General features: G+C 45.6%; 1 protein-coding gene across 4 annotated transcripts in view; it reads right to left on the bottom strand.

Moving 5' to 3' along the window:
• Window positions 1–25,295, bottom strand: part of PCSK9 (proprotein convertase subtilisin/kexin type 9) — a 172,725-nt gene that overhangs the window by 78,769 nt on the left and 68,661 nt on the right. For 2 of the 4 annotated variants that reach the window (XM_085602522.1, XM_085602521.1), the window contains exons 2-4: window positions 24,792–24,983; window positions 17,098–17,221; window positions 2,497–2,630 (exon numbers count right to left, since the gene is read on the bottom strand). In XM_085602522.1, the coding sequence (XP_085458648.1) occupies window positions 2,497–2,630; window positions 17,098–17,221; window positions 24,792–24,983 (450 nt within the window). Of the gene's footprint in view, window positions 1–2,496; window positions 2,631–17,097; window positions 17,222–20,500; window positions 20,526–24,791; window positions 24,984–25,295 lie in introns of those variants that run through there. The other 2 variants (XM_085602523.1, XM_085602525.1) reach the window with 1 other exon arrangement.

The raw sequence follows: 25,295 nt of genomic DNA, 5'->3' as shown, positions 1-25,295 counted from the left end.
TGGAAAAGACTTTCACAAAACTCAGAATTAGACAGACCTTGTGGTGGTCATCCATGAACAGAGAGCCTTATGGTGTCATGGGGCAATGTGCTTATGTGCTTTGTGTGCTAGTGCGGAGAAGAACATTGTTGTAAGGAAGCCACCGTTGCAGCCTATAGAGTGTTCAACTAGTTTGGGAGAAGGTTGGAATAGATAAGACGGGTCCTTTTTATTGTTTGCCTTTTCAACTACGCTATGCTTTGGTGACAATGGATTTGTATTATAAGTGGCCAGAAGTCAAGTTTGTGACAGAACCCAATGCGAAGACGTCATAGAATTCCTAAAGGAAATCTTTCTTAGAGAAGGATTCCCCCAATTCCTGATATCAGACAACGGGATCCAATTCATGAACAGGGAGGTGGATGACTTTCTCAAAGTGGATGATATTAAGCACCTTAGGACATCACTTTATCATCCCCAAACTAATGGTCAGGTGCAGCAAATGAATAAGGTGCTGTCTCAGTGCATCTAATGGGCGATTGCTAACAAGTGTTTTGTTATGAATGCGGTTTATTCCATGCTATGGTTTTACCGCACGAGTCCTCATTTAACTACACGAGTACCCCTTCTGAGCTTTTGAGAGGGAGGAAGCCAGCCACCAAAGTATGTCCCAAATGGATGAGCAAGTGGGTTAAGTTTGGTGTTTGTCTGGATGAGCAGGATGCTAGGGTCAAAAAAAAAATTGCCAATGCTAAGAGCAGATAAAAGCAAACTTTTGATGAATGCAACCAAGGCAGAAGTAGATGTGAGAGACTTAGTTCGCATTGAACAAGGTGTGCATGTCAAAAAAGGTTGCAAGAAATATAGTGATCCCGTCGTTGTAGATAAGGTGTGTGGAAACGCGAGCAGGGTCAATTTGAGAAGGGTTGTTAAATGTAGTTTTACATCTGACAAAAAGGAAAACTTGGGTCCTGAAGTGAGTTGTGATAAATTAAGTGTGTCAGATGAAACATCTATATCCATGAGTGGTTTTGCTCCAAAACAAGTACTTCTGTCCACAGAGGCAGCCGCTTCAGATGTCTTCCGCTTAGGTTCAGAAACTAATTTGGAAGCTAATGCTATTCTGTGGCCTACTAAATTGTCATTTGATTCATGTGAACTATAAACGGTTGTGTATCTGTACTGGTTAATAGTTATGCATAGCTTTTGCAAAATTTCTTATGATTATTATATGTAGTACTGTGTTTTTATTTATTTATTTGTTGCTACTATTTGAAGGTTTTTTGGTACAGCATCTTCTGCATTATAGAGTACTATTGTTATAGCATGTGGGGATGTGATGTTCAGACGTAACAGTGCAATGTTATGTCTGAACATAGGGTGCTTTTGAACTGGAGGTAGTTGGTGAGGCAGTAAAACGGTCACGATATGTATGGTGGCACCTGAAAAAAAGACTTTATTTCTTCTTACATGAAAGTTTCTGACTCCTTCTTTGCCACAAAAACCCTACTTAAAAAAAATCGAAGAAAACAAAGAGGATCATAATAGGTTTTATGACCTTAGAGAAGCACCAACATCTACATGAGCACAAATATTTTATTATATGCCCAGGAGTAGCAGAAAGACATACCTGCTGAATTGTCAAGACAAGCTCCTGACAGACTCCCAAATTACAGAATCCTAACTTCTCACAAGCCAGACTGTCAACTTTAGTTGAGTAAAAATTGCAAGAGGAAGGAGAGACCACAGCAAGGGAGATGGGTAAAAAGGTGGAAGCCACCCGTACCCCACTCTCAACACTTTAAGAAAAAGAAAACAGGATTCCTATGCTATGCAGGACCACCTATACTGCCTGAGCCCTCTCCCTCCCAGTTCTGCAGAATTTTTTTTTGCATTAAAGCAAAAGGAGGGAAAGACAACAGGAGGCACTCATTCCAGGAAGATCTTTCCCCCCAGGAAAAGAAACATTTGTTATTCTAAGTTAAGCTAGTTTGCAAAGAGATCGATCTGTTGCATCCTAAACCTGTGACAAATCCACTGAGAAAGATCTATTCTCATTGTGTATTCGGTTGAGGTCGGAAAACCTCTACATAGAGCATCAACATATTGCCCATTTCCATAATGTGGCTGGTGGACAGGGAAAGAAGGCAAGACTCTGCCCAAGCGCAAATCCTCCACAGCACTACACCCAGAGACCGAGATCTTATTTCCCTCTGCCTGTTCACGTCGCATTGTTTTCGCTACCAGACTATTCACCCTGACTAGAACACCATTTCATGCAAGAAGGCTCTGGAGATTGCTGTTAATTCCCTTCAGTTTGATGAGTGAACTGTTTTCCTCCAGAACCACAAGCCCTAGTGAGAAGAAGGGCCCAGAGTTTCTCCCCCAACACTTGAGACTGGCTTCCATGGTTAAGAAACATGGTGCAGGGCAAACATGATCTATTTCCTTGGAGAGGTTACTAGAAAATGACACATGCACATGCATAAATAGATCCAACAAAAACAGGCACTTCACCTGTCTATAGAAACGGGTTCCATCCTCCTCGGGGACATCTTCAAAGTCGGTCACAAAAACCTTCCCTTCAATTTCCCGGTGGTTGCTCTGGATACTGGTGTCCAACAGATACACCTCCACCAAGTCGCCTTTGTCTACGCAAAAAACATCACACATGAGACATCGTTCGGGCTGAATCGGCACATTAGTAGTCCTTTTAGCTGCATGGTTTAATCAGCACATTTTTTTTAACTCATAAAAGCCAATATTCAATGAGCTATTGCATGTGCACATAACATGCACATCCATAAATGTATGTTGCATACATCTGCATGAATTTAAAGACATCATTTGTACTTGTGCATCGAGCGATGTACAGGGGCAATTCATTTGATGTGCACTGCACCCCTTTGGTATTTATCCCCGTTTCACAACCTATTGCAAAGAAATTAGGCACTTCTACATACTGCATGCCATTGTGGGTAACTGAGAGCACCTTCCAGTGCACAGCATGCAGAAGGCCCAATCCTAATACACAGGTGATGTTCACCGCACAACGAAACTGAATGCATTGTTCAGCGTTATATGGCATAGGCTTCTTCTGACGTCAAACATGCCTTTTTGTGGTAACACCAAGTAGTAAGGATCATTGGGGACAGCGTAAGTTCAGTCCATATAATTAAACAGAATATTAGCTGTCTTGATTGTGTCCACATTCTCACACAACTAACATCTGGCCGCAGTGCTAAAGTGCTAAAAGAGCCATGAGGTGGAATCAAGACTAGACAGTTTTGGTATTCAGCAAGCCTGGCACAGACAGAGCTAACAGCAGACTCCTTGTACTATTTATTTTTTAATAACTTAAGTACTGCGTGCAAATGAAAATGGTGTTCACATAGCTATTGATTTTGTAGTGTTACAAAGAATTATGTATTGCCTTTCAGCCACTTCACTTACAACTTTTCAAGTCAAACATGATGGTGGCTTTCCAATGTAACTTTCACAGCTTTTAAAATAGAAAAAACAATTCCCTATGATTTCAACAAAGGAGAGACAGGGTTTATAGGGTTGCTGAACAGCTGCTTCATTCACTGTGTTTTATTCTACATGTGCACTTTACCTTTGTACCCCAAAGGAGGTGAACTTAGAAAGAAGGGGGCTGAACCACTGTACTAGCTGCGCTTTGATTGGACAGCAACAACTTGATAGAGACTAACAATGGAGCATCGCAAAGTAGATTGTCAGCCGGTGGTCCAAGGGCTGATTACTTTTCATGGAAGGCTCACCGCCAAGAAAACTGCTGTGGTGAGGATACTTGTAATATGTTTGGTGGTGCCGCAGTGGCTCCGGCAGCAAATTGCAGGCCTCAGACTGCTGCAAGACCACCAAGCATTAAATATTAGCTTAGTTGGCTTTGACCGATACACTTTTCTTTATATAGTAATGCCCAGAATCTTGGAGAGGGTCTTTCCTTCATCCTTTAAGTAAGGTGGCCTGAGAAACCTGCCATATTAGAGGTTAAAGCAGAGCGGTATGCTCATATATTAATAGAGAGATAGGAAAACTGGGCCTCAGATAACAATTTCATTGTGTCCTTTCAAACTGACGTCCGTCATGGGTTTCTGATCTTGGATAATATCTTAGCACATTCCATTATGATTCATAAGGTTACAAGGGAGCATTCATCATTATATTCCTGTTTTGTGGGATACAAGATGGCATATGATGGGGCGAATAGGGCTCATCTTTGGGCCCAATTGGGTAGGTGAGGTATCAATCTGCTCTTATTGAAAGTCATTATGAGTCTTTATACTAATACCTGGGTACTGTGTAATGGGACAGCTTAGGATAGACACCAATCGTGGGCCAAAACAGTGGTGTGTTTTTGTTGTGTAGCCTTTATGTAGACGATCTTAGGGATTTATAGAAGGCCATAACATTGCCACCAAAGGCAGGACACTATCATGTTCCCATACTACGGTATACAGATAATCTTGCAATTTTAGGCACTACAAGTATAAACCTGCAAAGAGCTTTATAGGCACTAGAGACATATAGTTCTTCAAATGAATTAATCAGGAACTTAGCAAACACAAACCCGGTCATTCATGGTCCTATGAACCAAACACCTGGGACAGGGTATATGTATGCAACTACAAAGTAGGAAGGACAACTTAGTACACCTATTTAGGTTTGTACTTTGACGAAAGACGTAGGGTCAAAACCTCATGTCTTAGCTCATGTTTGCCAGCATGACCCACACATTCAACTATATCAGAAGTTAGAGACTCCAACTACATACTGTGCGAAGTCGTACTTTTAACATTTTTACCTAGAGGGAATTAGCTGGATTAGGCTCTATGCAGACTTTCAGATTCAATTTAAAGAGACAATGAAATGGCCCAGAAGGCTTAATGTTTAAACACCTGCCATGGATGAAAAACTTCAAAGTTACATATTGCACAAGGGATGGTCTGGGAACCAATCTCAAATCAAGAGGGTAGCGCTGCTAACCCGAGGGCCCATTACTTGCAGTTGACCCTGAAAGTGCTTGAAGATAAAAAAAAACATGGGAACTGACTTTATCTCACTTAGAACTTGATTAATAGTTTGGCGGGCAAGGTATTCCATCATAAACGCAATGGAATACCCTGACCACCAAACCCTCGGTCCGCCCACTGCATTTAAAGATGGGCTGATCTTAAGTATTCTGTTGACAGAGTCAACATTGGCTCCATTGATGGAAATGGAAAACTTCCTCCAATGACACAAAGGAATAGGGGCTACTGGCAGAAAGACATTACATTGTCCTCCCTAAATAGGGCGGGTGGTGTAATGTCTTTTGTTCCTGTCTCTGACCGACAGGGACAGAAAAAAAACTATTACCCCTGCACCCTGGAAACATGCTCCCAGGTTGTGGGGGTCATTTCTTTTTTGTTTTTCAGAAACCAGCTCCTGCTTTGGGAGTTTGTTTCTGAAAAAGAAAAGCTTTGGTGATCAGCCGTCAATCACCTTGCCTTACTGCAAACCTACCCAACTTATGCAATTTCCACTTACTATATTAAAAGGTACACACTTGTTTGGGTCAGTACAGGAAATGCAAGAGCACATTTAAACATGCACATTACAGCGTACACTTTAGTGAATATTTGCTTTGTCAAGAGCGGAGACTCACCGGACACACCTCCCTGCCGCTACTCCTCGCCGGACCCGCTTCGCGGGTCCCGCTTCGCTGCCTCTGACTCCTGGACATCTGCTGAGCCTCTGAGACTGCGGCTGGGCTTGTTTGCCTCCTGTGACTCCCACGGATCTGCGGCGGTGCAGCTGGGTGACTGCGCAACAAACAGGACTGCAGGGCTGCGAGCTGACCTGCAGGGACTCAGTGTACCAGGAGTCCCTGCGCGAGGTCCTGACCCGCAACACCTGGGTCGCTCTCCCTGCCTGCCCCGCCCACGCCTCAGACATTAAGAGAGGGCGCCTCGGTGGAAATCCCTGGGACTAATATTTGCTTTGTCAAGAGCGGAGACTCACCGGACACACCTCCCTGCCGCTACTCCTCGCCGGACCCGCTTCGCGGGTCCCGCTTCGCTGCCTCTGACTCCTGGACATCTGCTGAGCCTCTGTGACTGCGGCTGGGCTTGTTTGCCTCCTGTGACTCCCACGGATCTGCGGCGGTGCAGCTGGGTGACTGCGCAACAAACAGGACTGCGAGCTGACCTGCAGGGACTCAGTGTACCAGGAGTCCCTGCGCGAGGTCCTGACCCGCAACACCTGGGTCGCTCTCCCTGCCTGCCCCGCCCACGCCTCAGACATTAAGAGAGGGCGCCTCGGTGGAAATCCCTGGGACTAATATTTGCTTTGTCAAGAGCGGAGACTCACCGGACACACCTCCCTGCCGCTACTCCTCGCCGGACCCGCTTCGCGGGTCCCACTTCGCTGCCTCTGACTCCTGGACATCTGCTGAGCCTCTGTGACTGCGGCTGGGCTTGTTTGCCTCCTGTGACTCCCACGGATCTGCGGCGGTGCAGCTGGGTGACTGCGCAACAAACAGGACTGCAGGGCTGCGAGCTGACCTGCAGGGACTCAGTGTACCAGGAGTCCCTGCGCGAGGTCCTGACCCGCAACACCTGGGTCGCTCTCCCTGCCTGCCCCGTCCATGCCTCAGACATTAAGAGAGGGCGCCTCGGTGGAAATCCCTGGGACTAATATTTGCTTTGTCAAGAGCGGAGACTCACCGGACACACCTCCCTGCCGCTACTCCTCGCCGGACCCGCTTCGCGGGTCCCGCTTTGCTGCCTCTGACTCCTGGACATCTGCTGAGCCTCTGTGACTGCGGCTGGGCTTGTTTGCCTCCTGTGACTCCCACGGATCTGCGGCGGTGCAGCTGGGTGACTGCGCAACAAACAGGACTGCAGGGCTGCGAGCTGACCTGCAGGGACTCAGTGTACCAGGAGTCCCTGCGCGAGGTCCTGACCCGCAACACCTGGGTCGCTCTCCCTGCCTGCCCCGTCCATGCCTCAGACATTAAGAGAGGGCGCCTCGGTGGAAATCCCTGGGACTAATATTTGCTTTGTCAAGAGCGGAGACTCACCGGACACACCTCCCTGCCGCTACTCCTCGCCGGACCCGCTTCGCGGGTCCCGCTTCGCTGCCTCTGACTCCTGGACATCTGCTGAGCCTCTGTGACTGCGGCTGGGCTTGTTTGCCTCCTGTGACTCCCACGGATCTGCGGCGGTGCAGCTGGGTGACTGCGCAACAAACAGGACTGCAGGGCTGCGAGCTGACCTGCAGGGACTCAGTGTACCAGGAGTCCCTGCGCGAGGTCCTGACCCGCAACACCTGGGTCGCTCTCCCTGCCTGCCCCGCCCATGCCTCAGACATTAAGAGAGGGCGCCTCGGTGGAAATCCCTGGGACTAATATTTGCTTTGTCAAGAGCGGAGACTCACCGGACACACCTCCCTGCCGCTACTCCTCGCCGGACCCGCTTCGCGGGTCCCGCTTCGCTGCCTCTGACTCCTGGACATCTGCTGAGCCTCTGTGACTGCGGCTGGGCTTGTTTGCCTCCTGTGACTCCCACGGATCTGCGGCGGTGCAGCTGGGTGACTGCGCAACAAACAGGACTGCAGGGCTGCGAGCTGACCTGCAGGGACTCAGTGTACCAGGAGTCCCTGCGCGAGGTCCTGACCCGCAACACCTGGGTCGCTCTCCCTGCCTGCCCCGCCCACGCTACAGCTTATAGCCGGCCACTCTTCCCGCTGCGCGGGAGCGCCCGGGGCTAAGCCCGGGCAAAGGGCGGGCCGTCTGTGGCCGTCAGGGGCCAAAGGAGGCCGGGCCGGGCCATACCCCTTACTCTTAACTTTCCCATCTGACCAAGCTGATGCCCTCACCAGGTCCGCGTGATACTCCATCAAGGGAGGGGTGTAGCAATACTGGGCCACTGGATAACTATTTTAAATCTGCTAAAGGGGACGCAGACAAAGAAAATTCCCTGGAGAGACGAAGGGCGGTGCGGCGACGCTCCATTGAATCTATGAGGAGCAGACCCTTGACGGAGACTATCCCGCATCTTTTGTCCCAGGAGGAAGGTACGCCCCCCAATAGTTTAAATCCTCCGACGACTTCCCCCTTTTACTCCGGGAAATTCCAAATTCCCCCGGGATGATCCCTGGTAAGATCACAGCCACAACTTCTCCCAAGATATGTACCACCCCCGTCAACTTGGTTACTCAAACGCCCCTTGGGAATGCAAATAAGAAAAGCAAGCAAAAACAAAGTGTTGTGCGGGAACTACATAGGCCCCCACCAAGTAAACGTAGTAGGAAGTCAATGGGGGGAGGGGGAAAGCCAAATCACTCCATCTAGACTTTGGCAAAAAAAACACAAACATACTTCAATCTGGGAGGGTCGCTGAGACTGTGCCTACTGCTTCTCCCTCCAAGTCCCCCGGCTGCAATATAGCGGTTGTTAATAGCGGCCCAGTGGATATCACACCTAGCATAAATCCCCCCATCATATCCATAGGGAGTATAAAATCCATACTTTGTTCCCTCCTGCAGCCTATTAGCGATAGCCTGAAAAAAGTGGAGATTAGGCTCACTCTATTAGAGACATCCCTTACTACCTTGAACACCTTAGTTAGTAAGCAATCCAAAAATATGGGACCTCATCTCCTTGTGGGTGACACTCCCAAAACGGGAATCCAACAGGGTGCTAATAAGGTTCCCTCCCAGAGCGTCCCCACTGTTCCCCCCTTGCAGCCACTAATGGCTATTTCAGCCCAGGCATCGCGTAGTAACTTAAACCATAGGCCTCCTCAACTAATAGACTATGCTCCCCAAAGTTTTCAGGTAGGGACTAACGGAGGCCAACAAGAATCCGGTAGCGCTCCTTTAAATTCCCCGAGCCGGCAAACTCCAAGACCACGTAGACCAGATTTGCCGCCAGAGGCTAACAGTCTAACGGTGGTCCTAGCAGGTGCCCCCCAGTTAAGATCAGGGGAAAATGAGGACTACCAATCTCTAAAGAAAAAGGTCATTAAATGGCTGAATTTGAACCGACCCCTACCACCCCGCTTTAACAACGAGATCATCATGGTTAGAAGGGTCCCTTGGTTAGGGAAGACCAGAAAAACAATAATAGGGGACTGCATTTTGGTAAGCTTTAAGGATCCGGGCACTGTCTTGCACATCTGTGAAGGAACAAATAGATCACTGGACTCTACTATACAGACCCTTCCAGTATCCTTCTTTTTCCCACCCAATCGCACGCACCACGTTCCACTACAGGATGAGTGGATAAGGGTGGAGCACAGACGCAGACACAAGGACTATGTACAACGCCCAAATACCCAAATGCAGGACGCACCCTATTTTTATTTCAACCGCTTTAATTGTTTGACTGATCTGGATGGGGTTGATTGACTTTCAGCTTATGTGCCAATGACCCAAGATTGTGGTTTCTGTAGTCCCTCTAAGTCACCTGCCCCGACTATTGGCAAAATGCATGAGTCACTAAACAACTCAGTGCTCATGGATGATCTATCTGCCCACAATGTTGTTAATGCCCTTGGAATTTTGAACGAGCCAACACATGTGGAGAACGGCCCTAGTGGACTCTTTGATCCCTCGTTCCCTAGTGTTGGTAATGCGTTAGAACTCCCGATTGCAGGTGAGTCTGGGACCATCTCCTCTAACCCGCCAGGTATGCCATCTAAAACTTCTAATCATCTGAGGCTGATTTGCTGGAATGTTGCCGGGTTGGCTAATAAATTGGCTGACCCGGACTGGGCAAATTACATTGAGTCGGGAGACATATGTATGTTCCAGGAAACCTGTGCCAGAAAGGACTATGGCCACCAAGGATACATGTCATTCTTCATTCCAGCAAGGTGGGAAGGCAAAGGCCGTCCGTCAGGAGGGCTTACGACTTGGGTCGCATCTCATCTGGGCTGTGAGGCCATGCGCTTACCGGTTAGCTCTGAAGATATCCTTGCGATTTCCCTTTTATGGCCCAACCAAGTTAAACTTGTGTTTATTAACATTTATTCTAGGCCAATGGGGATTGCTAAGGAATCACCGACCATAGATGAGCTCTCTAACTTTATATCTGATTTACCGAGTGATTCATTCTATGTAGTGGGAGGGGACTTTAACTCTCATTTTGAGCCACTCCCTGGCCTTCTAGACGGGTTATCTTCGGACGAAGAGGCCAGATGGGCAGTGCCTTTAGTGGAGGCCCCGCCTCCGAAGGCTTGGACCCCACTTGCACTACAAATCACGTCCCTTACCCTAAAATTCGGAATCAGAGCTTGCAATGGCCGAATGAAATCTGATATACCAAGCAAAACCACCTACAACAGACTGGGAAGAGAGTCCCGTCTGGACTATGTCTTGGTTCAAATAGTGAAGTGGCCGAATATCCAGGATTTCAGGGTAACGGAAAGGACCGATAGCGATCATAACGCGCTTGAGCTTGACCTTGATCACCCTGGCCCTCAATCTCCCGCGAATAATGAGCAAGGGAATAACCCTGTGCTTCTCCTTGACAATAATAGGAGAAGGATTAGGTGGGAGCACTTGGTCACAAGTAAGAATAAACTCCCCACGCTTTATGATGAGTTAATTCCAATCTTAGAAACTGTGGGGTGCATTGACACTGAGGCTAACAATAAAGATTCCCAGAGTACATTGTACAAGGCTCATGAGGACCTGATAAAAGCTGCGGTACCTCATTTTACTTGTAGTCCACAAACAATAAAAGGGAAACGTCAAGGCAAAACACTATGGTACAACCTAGCTTGCAGAAGGGCAAAAACAGAACTCCTTAGAACAATTAAGGAGGGTACAGGGGGGGATAGCATTAAAAAAAGTAGGCAAGCTTATAAGAAACTTATTGCCCACGCAAAGGTAGAATGGGAGGAAAACCAGTGGGGAAAACTTACCAAGGCCCTAGCGACCCAAAACCCTCGCTTGTTTTGGAGGATTGTGAACGGCGGGTCGGGGAATTTAAAATCGGCACTAGAGCCCAATATCGCCCCAGGGGTGTGGCAGGCTCATTTCCAAACCCTATACAGTTCTGAGCCGGGAGAATCTTTACCTTCTGTTGAGGTGGGCTGGCCGGAATATGCAGGGGATCCAATAACGTTGGGCGAGGTTACTGTTGCCATCTCAGGACTGGCTTCTGGAAAGGCGCCAGGACTGGATGGATTACCAGGCGATATGTTTAAGCAGGAGCCCAGAGTTTGGGCACCTTACCTTACCGCCCTTTTTAATGGAGTTCTTGGAGGCATGGAAATCCCTAGTACTTGGCTGGGGGCAGAGGTGGTCCCCATCTTTAAAAAGGGCTCGCCTCTCCTCCCAGCCAACTACAGACCAGTCAGCCTGATAGACGTGGCACAGAAGCTGTTTGGTAGGGTGTTGCTGAACAGGCTCCAGGATTGGATGGAGGAGGTGGGAGCCCTTAGTCCCTACCAGGCGGGATTCAGGAGGGGAGTGTCCACCGTGGACCAGGTTTTTAGATTGAATCTGATCTATTGGCGGGCAGCAAAATTCGAGGGCGGTAGTCTGTACACAATTTTTGTGGACCTACGGGCCGCCTTCGATTTGGTGCCCAGGGGGAAACTTTGGAGCATCCTGGCGGAGATGGGTCTTCCACCGGACATCCTAATGATCTTACAGAGGCTGCATCACAATAACTACGCCCGAGTGAGGTGTGGGCGGTCGGGGGAATTGACCGATAGATTCCCCGTTGGCCGGGGGGTAAGACAGGGCTGTGTGCTTGCACCGACCCTGTTTTGCCTCTTCGTCAACGGGGTAATCGCCCATCTGAATGCCACTAAATACACCGACGCCCCGAAATTAAATGGCAGCAGGGTGCCCGCAATCATGTTTGCGGATGACACCCTGCTGCTATCTAAAACCCCTATGGGTATACAGAGGATTCTCGACTCCTTTGTGGCCTTTTGCACTGACAGGGGGCTGGAAATTAACGCGGCAAAAACCAAATTCATGGTTTTGAACCCGAGACAAAAATTGCGACCAAATCCACAATTGGGAGCCGTACGGCTCGAGAGAGTGGCCACCTTTGAATATCTCGGTGTGACCCTCAACGAAACGATGACCTGGGGATCCCATCAGAGTAGGGCCAATCTTAAACTTACGCAAACTACTGGGGGTATCACCCGGATGATGACTGGTTCGTCATACCGTCCATTGGGGGCACTAATACAGATATACAAGGCCCAGGCCAGGGGAGCGATAATGTATGGGGCGGAAATATGGGGCCATACGCCTTGTGGGAGTCTCTCAATAACGGAAAATAAGTTCATAAGACAGATAACCGCACTCCCCCCCAGCACCCCGCTCCTTCCCCTGAGGCTGGATTTGGGCCTACGACCGTTAGCAGATGAAATAAGTCTGAGACCCATAGCATTTTGGCGTAGGCTGTGGAGCAGTAATGATCTTGCAGAATATCGGGCGGAATTGGTCGAACTCTTGAACCACCCAAAAGTGCTTAATATCCCGTGGGTCAAAAATATCCAAGCCACCTGTATTGAAATAGGGTTCCCTGATTTATGGTTTGATCCAGCGAAAGCCGCACTAAAAATTTCCAAAAACTCCCTGGCTAATGTATATCATGAACACAAAATAGCTAGGACCCAAGCCACTCAGGCACGCGGGTCCTTTTCCTTTGCGTTTTTGCTAAGCAAGGATTCCTATAAGTTCGAGAAAGCATTAGATCCCATTTCCCCTGTACTGGCGCGGAAGCTGTTCCTCCAATGGAGATACAGCACACTGCCTTTTCGGTCCTTCACATGCACATGGTCAACGGCTCCCACTACAAAGCAGTGCCCGGCTTGCGATGCTAAGGAGGAAACTGACCTACATGTGGCTTTCTTCTGCCCAGCCTACAAGGCAGCACGAAAATACTGGCTTCTTCCGCTGATAAGGAATATGGGCTGCAGGGAATATGCACCAATGTATAGGATTTTGAAATGTGATGTCTCCGGTCCAACTGTCTATGCGCTAACAAAATTTCTTACTAATGTCTGGCATACACGAAACCGCATCTTAAAGGCATTGGGTCCCTCTTAATGACTGTATATGTTTACTGTTTATTGCCGCTACTTTGATAACTGTTGTTTAATAACTTTTTATCCTAATGGTGATTATTTATGTATTTTATGCTTGTGTAAATATTTTATCTGTGCTTTTATGGTCATTGACCGAAATAAAGCTATCAAAGTTGAAGTTGAATATACCTGCAAGCTTTTTTGATAAACATAATTAACTCCTAAGATCTGTACTTACAATAAAAACATACAATATTTGCAACCCTAAATACAATTCTGAAAGATGAGGTTGAATGGGGTTGGAGAAGGGCTTCCTTTATTAAGACCAAATACCAAAGTATTTGACAAGGACATCTTGAGCACTAGGGGAATGTTACGGAGAGAACAGAGGTTACGCTTTAGAACTTGAAGGGGTCCATAGTCAAGAGGGTGAGAGAAAATGTAGGAGTACTACTTTTAAAAAACTTCAAATGAAAGAACAGTCCTTAAAAACCAACACATATATGTGCCCCCTTTATTCACTCCAAAATCAGTGCATAATTTGAGCTGTGGATTCTGGTGGGGCCACCAACACTTTTTCTTGGGGATCAGCACTTATTTCTCATATCAGATGTGTACTGAGTGCAACAGAGGGAAACACAAACAGAACGGAAAGACGGAGGAAGGGAAATATGGTAAACCCAGAAACAAAGAACCTGCAAGAATGAGAAAAAAGTTAGGGAGTGTCTGCTTGTAGATTGAAGACTACCAGCCTTGGTATTTGGCACGTTGACTTTTAATTGGACTACCACCTGGCTTCTGAGTAGAGCTTCAGGCACTGGCACTCTTTATTTCATAAATTAAGAACTGTCAAAAATAATTCAGCCCAAAGTGCAGCGTCGGCTCCTCTGTAATGGCGGAGGGGCATCGCACCACAGCCTGTGCAGGCAGACAATAAAATGATAAGACAATATTGTCATCTTATTTATGCTGAGCCCCGCATTACAATATGTATAGGATGGGGTCGGCCAAGGAAGGCAAGAGTACTGTGCACTCATAGGGGCGCATGTGGGCTTGGCCAAACACACATGCGTACTTATGTTTCTCCAACAGGCTACAATGCACTATCTGAGCGGCAAACGAGACCGCTCAGACCAATCATGGTGCTGCTCACATGTGAGAGCAGTGTCTGGATTGGGTGTGGAGCCTGTGCCCTGCAGGCCCATCCCCTTCCGGCCCAACGGCGACAAGAGAATCAGAGAGACTGCAGCGGGAGCGGAGCGTAGCAGCAAGTAATTCTTTGTTTTTTTAAATTTATTTTATTTTACGCCATCCTCCCCTCCCCAATCCGCCACCCTCTGCCACTCGTGGCCACCCTACCTCTTTAGGTAGGCGGGTTGCTGCCACTGCCAAACTGAATTTGAGAACATCCTCGATCCAGGAAAAAAACACAAGAAATATTTAGGCTTTACTGCATTTGTACCTTGCCCCAACCCTCTAAAAAACACAAGGGACCCGCACGTGCAGAGATTTTATTCCTCTGCCTATTCATGTACTCCTTCTCAAACCAAAAATTCTGTATAGAAGGTCCCCCATCTCGCAAACTTTATCTATTTCTGATAACCCTCTAGTAAGTAAAACCACTCTGTGGCCAATAAATTATAATTTGAATATTAGTTCCTTGATCTGCAATTTTATTCATTGTTTGATTTTTGTCTTTAGTCTTTTGTCTGCCTGAGTCACTAGCCTTTGTTTTCCCAAAGCCAATTCAGTGCACCTGAATGATATCCTTTTGGCTTTGCTGCTTGTACCTCTTGAGTACATAATGCTGTTTACTTTCTAGCTTTAATTCTCTTAGTTATAATATATTTTTAAGTCTCTGCAATGATCCCTTTATTCTCCCACCTGTGTCTTTCAGACACCCGATCTCTTCCTCTGTGATATATTGGTGGGATCCTGTAGAAACCACTCCACATTTGGTAAGGTCAAGGGCGGCATGCTGGAGCCATCTATGCATGGCATCCATATATAAAGGCTTGTCTAATTCTGCGTGGTCAGTCAACTTCTTCCAACACTGCAAAGCTCAGAGAGCACACTGCAGGTGGAGGACCTCATTTGCATGAAGCACCCTCCCACCCCCTTTGCCAATGAGGGCCAGCATGGGTAGAATCTTTGGGGTGTGCTGGATCAGCAGGAAAAATGTGTACAGGAAACACCAAACTAATACTGCCCAATGCATATTAAGGGCTGCCTTCTTTGTGAAGTTCTCCCAAAGTCAAGGACCTTTTCCTTTGTATGATTTGACTCTACCACTGTTTATCACTTTATGGCTTCAATGTGTAACAAAGTGGTGGGTCCCTATTTCCATATCTCGCATCCATGACCTACACATTGCAAGACTGAGGGCCACATGTATCAAGCAATTCTGCTTTTGCAAACAGGCCCGTACGCAACATAAGCCTTTCCCATGTATCAAACCCTATTTTGCGATTCGATAACCTGTTACCGAATCGCAAAATGGGTTTGCAATTCGGTATTTGGAAGGGGCTTGTTTAGGGCGTCCCTTCCAAATACTGAATCGTAACGCTGTGTATGAATGTTTTGTGACCATGAATGCGGTCGCAAAACATTCGCATTTTACCACCAACTTCAAGCTGGTGATAACCCATTCATAAATGGGAAGGGGTCCCCAAGGGACAGACCCCTCTTCCTTAGAGCGATCATTTTTAAAAAATGCAGCCCGATTTATTGAAAAGCAATCACGGACATGGTGGTCTTCTGGCCTCAGCAGGCCACCCCCTTCCCCCCCCCCCTGATTTTAGTAATTCCTAGGGGGGGGATTAAGATTAATGTGGTAGGTAGATTTTCAACCCCCTAGGAATAAAACTTTTGGAGTTTCACACATTAGGAATAGCGATTACCTAATTGCGATTCACAGAATATTGCAATTAGGTAATCGCAATTCCTGCTGTCGATACATGTGGCCCTAAGTATTTAATTACTATTCCCAATTAGACTTTCATTGATTTCCCAAGGTAAATTCAGGTAGAGTTAAGGAAAATAATCAAATACTTATGTTGCAATGTAGTAATACGTTGATATCGAGGATGATATTTCCAACCTCGATATAGTGACACACAACAGTTTAGCTGTGTCCTTAGGTGTGATAGCTAAGTTGACACTTGGCTTATTGCAAGCAGGCCTTGCTACTAGTTGCCATATGAACCTCTTTTCCAAGGACATTAGGACACCCCACTCAGCTCTCAGTTGAGAAGGTGCTAAGATGTCCATGTCAACATACAGCAAATAGAAAGCTCCTTAACATCAATAGTGTCCATTTAATAAAGATAAAATAGCAGCTATCAATAGACATTTATACGACTGCTCTCCCTGTTGGCTTACAAAGTAATCGGATATCCCTTCATTACAGACAAATCAGTCCTACGCCTAAGCCCCCTGGCTTTGACAGTGTTTGCTTGAATATGGCCAGAAGGAAGCTGATAAGATGCACACAATAATCCACAGATTGTAAACCTCACTGTATACTTGTGCCAAGTAGCATCTGTTCCTTTCTTGCGCGCCCTGCTACTCTCTTGTTGTCTTAAAAAGATTTTATTTTTTTAAACTGAGCAATGGAACATCTAAAGCTGGCCAGTGAAGACCCTGCAACTCTGTTGGAGTCATGGCTCGATACTATGATAACATCCTTTTCCCAGAAAAGCTGGAACGTCTTTCAAAAACAAATGCACTTTGTTAATAATTTCTTAAAACTCAATAAATCAATACTGCTGTGAGGTTTGCAATCTGATAAAACAGTAAATATCACCCTCGCCAGCAGGAGGCAACCAAATGTATGAATGTGGCCACCTTCTTTGATTTTGTAAGGAGAGATAACCTCATTTGAGTGGATTGAGGACTGATCAATTCAAGTGTTAACATGCCACCACCATTTAACTAGAAATGCAGACTCCTAGCAGAGTCGTGCAAACATTCCCACGTCTACATTATGGATCCCTGGTCTCCACATGATCTTTAGCTGATCTCAAATACTGGAATAATAGACGGTTCCTACTCGGAGGGTCATACTGGTTGGCGGCGTGCTGCGGGGGGATAATTCTGTCCAGGTTCCACGGAACACTCTGCGCAAATATGAAAGAGTCTTCTTCAATGTAGTCCACATGTGGTAACTTCAGGGCCTAAAAAAAACAAGAAAAAAATCACAATGTTTATTGTCACTTTCTGAAAAAACTGCCATTTATCACTAAATTTAATTTGTACAACCTTAAATTAAAGTCTACCATTAAAACACACATTTTTAATTTGTTAATAGGTTTGTAGAGTAAGACGTTTAATATTGGAGAGTGCTGGGCAAATTGAAGCTATGTAAATTAGTTAAAATGTTTATTGTTGGTGGACTGAAAAGCAGCAGTCACTTATGCAAAAGTACACATGTGAGGCACCGTCCAGCACTGGCATACATAACCAACACAAAGGTGACAGTTGAGCTTAAGGAGTCCAGAATAAAATTAAATGTTTATAACTAACTGTTAAGCATGGGTAAAATTAATTTGGATGCACATACATATGCATCTAGGAGGTAGTAAGTAACTGGAGGAAAAGGGAGTGCTTCATTAAAAGATTTAGGTCACCCTAGGGACGTTTTGGCTTGCGCTTTTACTTAGTGTACATTGGTGTAATATTTACCCATTTACAATATTGGTGACGTTTTTATTATTTTATAACAATTAGTACCATACTGTTGGACCTAACGTCCTAGAGGTAGCTTGGCTCAGGCCAACAGGCTTTTATCCCAACATGGCATATCGTGCTTGCATCACACTCAGTTCACACCTTAACGCAACACCACTTAAAAAGGACACTACACCGATTAATTTTAAAGTTTTCCAAAAGTCTTTATCTTGTCTTCTCAAACGGGGTTAATCAGCTTCACATTTCAGAATAAAGCATTTCATAGTATTCACCAATAGCACAATTTCTTTCTTTACTTCAATATAGCAAATACCTAAGCACCATTGGATGTTTCACTCCAGCACCTTGATCCTGGAGCCCCGGTTTGAAGTCCCCCAGATAATGCTCCACACAACAGTTACATAGTACTGGATTTCGAATGGTCATCTAGTCTACACAATGCTCTTTGGTCAGATGGTTACTCTAGGCGCTATACTTCCAAAATCTTATACTGTCGCATATTATCAATACTTTACATTTAGATGCTATTTTGGAACTGTTACTCTGCTGCTGTGAATCAGGTGGTTACAGCTAGGCAATATACAAGGAAATCCCTCTTTCACTGGAAGGCAAGCTGTTACACATAAGCATCCTACATGAAACTTTCTCTGTTACTGGGAAGAAATCTATTATTTCTAGCACTATTTTTGACAGTCTCAATGGGTAAACTACAGTCTCCTGAGTGAATACAACATCGTGCCGGAGTTTTGATCTTAAAACCTGGCTTCCCCTGTGACCGGCACTCGGTTTTACCCGGACATCAGCTGGCCTTAAGTCCGTAGTATCCTGTGCTCTCCCCCCTTCTTATTATACCCCGCTTACTGATTACGCATCGGTGTCCTCCTCTCTGGAAGTTCGGCGGAGCCTGGCGTGGAGTTCCCACTCCTTACGGGACAGACAGGGCTTCACACGCTGACAACGGAGATCTCCCCGAGGCCGAAATCAGGGCACAACCACCGACCACCTCCCCCAAGGGCTTCCCCGTAGTGTGGACTCCTTCGTTGGTGGGGGCCTCGCTCTAGCACTCCCTCACTGCTGCTGTCCCATTCTGCAGCAGACTCCTAGGCCAGGCGCAGGCTACTACCACTCCGCTTCCTCAGGGAAAGCGTGCCCGCAGCCACCCGTAGCAGCGCGGCTTGCGGGTGCGCGGCCTTCACCCGTGTATGACAGCAGTGGGGCGGCGCTTCGGCGTCAGCCCCCTCCTCACGTGACAGCAGGACGGCGGCTTCCAGGCCGAAGCTCGTCCCTTCTTCCGAAATACAAATCTCCTCAGCTTGGCAGCGGTGACGCTTGCTCACCAGTTACCCACATTAAGCCTCTCCACAGAACCCGCGGCAACAGCGGGCCACCTCCGGAGGACACCCGGCAACCTCCCGACCTCTGGGGGGCGGCAGTGATAGTTCCAGGTAGAGACTCGTGACAGGGGGGGGCTGAACTTAAGGGGGCCAGGAGTTCTCCGATGCAGATGAAGGGGCTATCAGAGCTCTTCTTATTCACTGGGCACAGATATCTTCCCTTTAGTCAGAGATCAAGGGAAATCGCTAAGGCCAGTCTGAATCAATATCTCAGGCCCAACAGGGATGAGGGAAAGGGAGTCCCAGACGGCGATTCTTCCCTTGGTCCTCCTTCAGGGATACTGACTACCTGGGAGCCCCCAGGGTAACGATGACCTTCAAAGTCATTGGCTGAGTCAGGGACCGGTCAGAAGGTTGAGGGTGGTGCCACTGGTGAGGAAAATCGTGCAGACCCTAAGATCTGTCCATTCCCTTCCTAGCGCAGCCACCTCCCCACTCAGGTGCCTTACTCCTGACTATCTCATCTCTCAGCTCCGTCCTAAAATGGCCGCCCTGCTCTCCCCTCTATTTATCACCTGGGGCCTGACTGGCCAGAGTGGTCCAGAAGGTTCTGGAACCTCTCATGGCAGTCTATGGCCGAGCTGCATTGTTTTTTTTGTACATGAACCAAATTGCCAACTTGTATTCATAACCCTTTCTGCGACTGATCTTAAACCCCATTTCTCTGCAGTTATACTTACATGAACACACTCCAATGTGACTACTGAAAACTATGTGGGAGCATTTCTTCCAGTTGTACTACTGTGAAATGGCTAAAGCTTACAAGGCGACTCTTTTGTTTTCAAACTTTATAATTATTAGGGAATGCAAACTATGCTTTCAAGTTCATACATTATAAAAAGGCACGTGCCTCGTGAATAATATCATATGAAGCACTGTGAAAAACTGCACAAGCTTAAAGCAAAGATGGTTATATAAAATGTATGCAATAAATCATTCTCCGCCTCAAGAGATGAGGTCATTATTTGTAAGACGTAGGGTGCACGAACCCCTTATCTAAAACATATGTGCTCTTCCTAAGCACAGCAGGCAAGCAAAAGCAGGAAACAGGAACTGGCTATTCTAGGGGAGTGAATACACTTCTTAAGGGAACACTGCAAATGCTAATAAATTCTGCAAGGCCCAATCAAACACGATCTACTGTGCAAAAGCAAAGGCAGAGACATAAGAATGATGATTCAAGAGCCTAATTGAATTGTTTTAAATTTTAATATGCCCACCAGGCATAGTTAAGTTTAATTAAATGTCATAATCTGTGAATTTAAGCGATGAACTAAATAGAGCTGAGAGTATGCAAGAGTATTATTAAAGAGTATCATACCATAGCTAGCGAATCACTGCTCATAACCATAATGTTAAAGAATATCTTACCATATCTAGCAAATCACTGCTCATCTTGACCTTAATGTTGAAGAGTATCTTACCATATCTAGCAAATTCCTGCTCATCTTGACCTTAATGTTGAAGAGTATCTTACCATATCTAGCAAATCACTGCTCATCTTGACCTTAATGTTGAAGAGTATCTTACCATATCTAGCAAATCCCTGCTCATCTTGACCTTAATGTTGAATCAATATCTCAGGCCCAACAGGGATGAGGGAAAGGGAGTCCCAGACGGCGATTCTTCCCTTGGTCCTCCTTCAGGGATACTGACTACCTGGGAGCCCCCAGGGTAACGATGACCTTCAAAGTCATTGGCTGAGTCAGGGACCGGTCAGAAGGTTGAGGGTGGTGCCACTGGTGAGGAAAATCGCGCAGACCCTAAGATCTGTCCATTCCCTTCCTAGCGCAGCCACCTACCCACTCAGGTGCCTTACTCCTGACTATCTCATCTCTCAGCTCCGTCCTAAAATGGCCGCCCTGCTCTCCCCTCTATTTATCACCTGGGGCCTGACTGGCCAGAGTGGTCCAGAAGGTTCTGGAACCTCTCATGGCAGTCTATGGCCCAGCTGCTGAGGTGACAGTTGGAACCACCATTTTGTGAGGCTACCCTCTCTCTTCCTGTTTCTTCATTGAAGCATCTTGCGCCTCTCCCTCAGATAGTAAGAAGAGGGCGCCCAGAGCCTCTACATCAACACCCAAAAAGTAGTTAGTGGACAGAAAAAATGTTTAGAAGGAAAAGGGAAAAAGAATAAAATGAGGAGAGAGCTGCCAAAGGGCTGACAGGTCTGACACATACTGTGAATTTTTCTTCAAACAATGGAAAACTACTTCCCCCTACGAACCAAAATCCCCTTTATGTAAGTGGCATAACCTTTCCCCTTCCACCTATTTATATGTGGTTGTAGTGAAAAAAACTATTATTCTCCGCTCCCGAAAATTCTTTAAGGGCATGTTGGGCCCTTTACGTACTATCATTTGTTTTCCTAGTACAGTTTAGCAATACAAAACACCTTTTACATTTTTTTTCACGCTCAATAGTTACTTTTTGCACAGGAAAACATTTTGCACAAAAAAAAAAATCAGTGTTGGTTGATCAATGTTTTTATGTGATGTTTTTCTATCTATAGTTTCACCCTGTAATGTTCTGTCGGAGTTTTATCTCCCAACTCCACTGATGCAGAATAGGGCTCCTCGCGGACAGCTCGGTAGGCTCTTTTTGTTCGAACTCTCATCTCCAAATACAAAGTTATGAAAAAGCTAACAACTTGTGTCCACTATCTTTGAGAAAAAACATTGGTTTTTTTGTACATGAACCAAATTGCCAACTTGTATTCATAACCCTTTCTGCGACTGATCTTAAACCCCATTTCTCTGCAGTTATACTTACATGAACACACTCCAATGTGACTACTGAAAACTATGTGGGAGCATTTCTTCCAGTTGTACTACTGTGAAATGGCTAAAGCTTACAAGGCGACTCTTTTGTTTTCAAACTTTATAACTATTAGGGAATGCAAACTATGCTTTCAAGTTCATACATTATAAAAAGGCACGTGCCTCGTGAATAATATCATATGAAGCACTGTGAAAAACTGCACAAGCTTAAAGCAAAGATTGTTATATAAAATGTATGCAATAAATCATTCTCCGCCTCAAGAGATGAGGTCATTATTTGTAAGACGTAGGGTGCACGAACCCCTTATCTAAAACATATGTGCTCTTCCTAAGCACAGCAGGCAAGCAAAAGCAGGAAACAGGAACTGGCTATTCTAGGGGAGTGAATACACTTCTTAAGGGAACACTGCAAATGCTAATAAACTCTGCAAGGCCCAATCAAACACGATCTACTGTGCAAAAGCAAAGGCAGAGACATAAGAATGATGATTCAAGAGCCTAATTGAATTGTTTTAAATTTTAATATGCCCACCAGGCATAGTTAAGTTTAATTAAATGTCATAATCTGTGAATTTAAGCGATGAACTAAATAGAGCTGAGAGTATGCAAGAGTATTATTAAAGAGTATCATACCATAGCTAGCGAATCACTGCTCATAACCATAATGTTAAAGAATATCTTACCATATCTAGCAAATCACTGCTCATCTTGACCTTAATGTTGAAGAGTATCTTACCATATCTAGCAAATTCCTGCTCATCTTGACCTTAATGTTGAAGAGTATCTTACCATATCTAGCAAATCACTGCTCATCTTGACCTTAATGTTGAAGAGTATCTTACCATATCTAGCAAATCCCTGCTCATCTTGACCTTAATGTTGAATCAATATCTCAGGCCCAACAGGGATGAGGGAAAGGGAGTCCCAGACGGCGATTCTTCCCTTGGTCCTCCTTCAGGGATACTGACTACCTGGGAGCCCCCAGGGTAACGATGACCTTCAAAGTCATTGGCTGAGTCAGGGACCGGTCAGAAGGTTGAGGGTGGTGCCACTGGTGAGGAAAATCGCGCAGACCCTAAGATCTGTCCATTCCCTTCCTAGCGCAGCCACCTACCCACTCAGGTGCCTTACTCCTGACTATCTCATCTCTCAGCTCCGTCCTAAAATGGCCGCCCTGCTCTCCCCTCTATTTATCACCTGGGGCCTGACTGGCCAGAGTGGTCCAGAAGGTTCTGGAACCTCTCATGGCAGTCTATGGCCCAGCTGCTGAGGTGACAGTTGGAACCACCATTTTGTGAGGCTACCCTCTCTCTTCCTGTTTCTTCATTGAAGCATCTTGCGCCTCTCCCTCAGATAGTAAGAAGAGGGCGCCCAGAGCCTCTACATCAACACCCAAAAAGTAGTTAGTGGACAGAAAAAATGTTTAGAAGGAAAAGGGAAAAAGAATAAAATGAGGAGAGAGCTGCCAAAGGGCTGACAGGTCTGACACATACTGTGAATTTTTCTTCAAACAATGGAAAACTACTTCCCCCTACGAACCAAAATCCCCTTTATGTAAGTGGCATAACCTTTCCCCTTCCACCTATTTATATGTGGTTGTAGTGAAAAAAACTATTATTCTCCGCTCCCGAAAATTCTTTAAGGGCATGTTGGGCCCTTTACGTACTATCATTTGTTTTCCTAGTACAGTTTAGCAATACAAAACACCTTTTACATTTTTTTTCACGCTCAATAGTTACTTTTTGCACAGGAAAACATTTTGCACAAAAAAAAAAAATCAGTGTTGGTTGATCAATGTTTTTATGTGATGTTTTTCTATCTATAGTTTCACCCTGTAATGTTCTGTCGGAGTTTTATCTCCCAACTCCACTGATGCAGAATAGGGCTCCTCGCGGACAGCTCGGTAGGCTCTTTTTGTTCGAACTCTCATCTCCAAATACAAAGTTATGAAAAAGCTAACAACTTGTGTCCACTATCTTTGAGAAAAAACATTGGTTTTTTTGTACATGAACCAAATTGCCAACTTGTATTCATAACCCTTTCTGCGACTGATCTTAAACCCCATTTCTCTGCAGTTATACTTACATGAACACACTCCAATGTGACTACTGAAAACTATGTGGGAGCATTTCTTCCAGTTGTACTACTGTGAAATGGCTAAAGCTTACAAGGCGACTCTTTTGTTTTCAAACTTTATAACTATTAGGGAATGCAAACTATGCTTTCAAGTTCATACATTATAAAAAGGCACGTGCCTCGTGAATAATATCATATGAAGCACTGTGAAAAACTGCACAAGCTTAAAGCAAAGATTGTTATATAAAATGTATGCAATAAATCATTCTCCGCCTCAAGAGATGAGGTCATTATTTGTAAGACGTAGGGTGCACGAACCCCTTATCTAAAACATATGTGCTCTTCCTAAGCACAGCAGGCAAGCAAAAGCAGGAAACAGGAACTGGCTATTCTAGGGGAGTGAATACACTTCTTAAGGGAACACTGCAAATGCTAATAAACTCTGCAAGGCCCAATCAAACACGATCTACTGTGCAAAAGCAAAGGCAGAGACATAAGAATGATGATTCAAGAGCCTAATTGAATTGTTTTAAATTTTAATATGCCCACCAGGCATAGTTAAGTTTAATTAAATGTCATAATCTGTGAATTTAAGCGATGAACTAAATAGAGCTGAGAGTATGCAAGAGTATTATTAAAGAGTATCATACCATAGCTAGCGAATCACTGCTCATAACCATAATGTTAAAGAATATCTTACCATATCTAGCAAATCCCTGCTCATCTTGACCTTAATGTTGAAGAGTATCTTACCATATCTAGCAAATCACTGCTCATCTTGACCTTAATGTTGAAGAGTATCTTACCATATCTAGCAAATCACTGCTCATCTTGACCACAAAGCCTGGAAATAGCACATGAAACGCATGGATAATTTTTGTCAGGTAGCCGTGCTTTGCGGCGCGTGCTTGCAGTCTTCGAATGGTCCGGTCCGTCTGGGATTTGTGAGTGTCCTCCTTAAGTACAACAATGTACTGTCCAGAAAATCGCCACTCATCCTGTATTCAAAGCAAAGTAAGCATATATTTAGACTGATGTTTACATGAACACATTTTGCATTCACTTGTGTTAATTTAAATTGTAACATCAAAACTAAAACTCAAACAAATTGCTCTCCCTCCTTTTTAGGTCTCGCCTGAGACAGCGCTTTAGCGCTGCTCTGGCGAGACTTATAGTAAGCGAGTTTTGGAAGTGCAAACAGTGGCTTTTCAGGCCTCCAAATACAGTGCATGTGCGTCGGCCGGGCGCGCGCACCATTTGGAGGCCTGAAAGCACTCGTTTGCTTTCACTTTCGCGGGCCGCATGGCCGC

The sequence above is a fragment of the Triturus cristatus genome, chromosome 4_2 (genome assembly GCF_964204655.1).
Source record: "Triturus cristatus chromosome 4_2, aTriCri1.1, whole genome shotgun sequence".
Taxonomy (NCBI): domain Eukaryota; kingdom Metazoa; phylum Chordata; class Amphibia; order Caudata; family Salamandridae; genus Triturus; species Triturus cristatus.
Note: the sequence above shows the minus strand (reverse complement) of the source record. Positions and strands in the feature narration are given on the sequence as shown.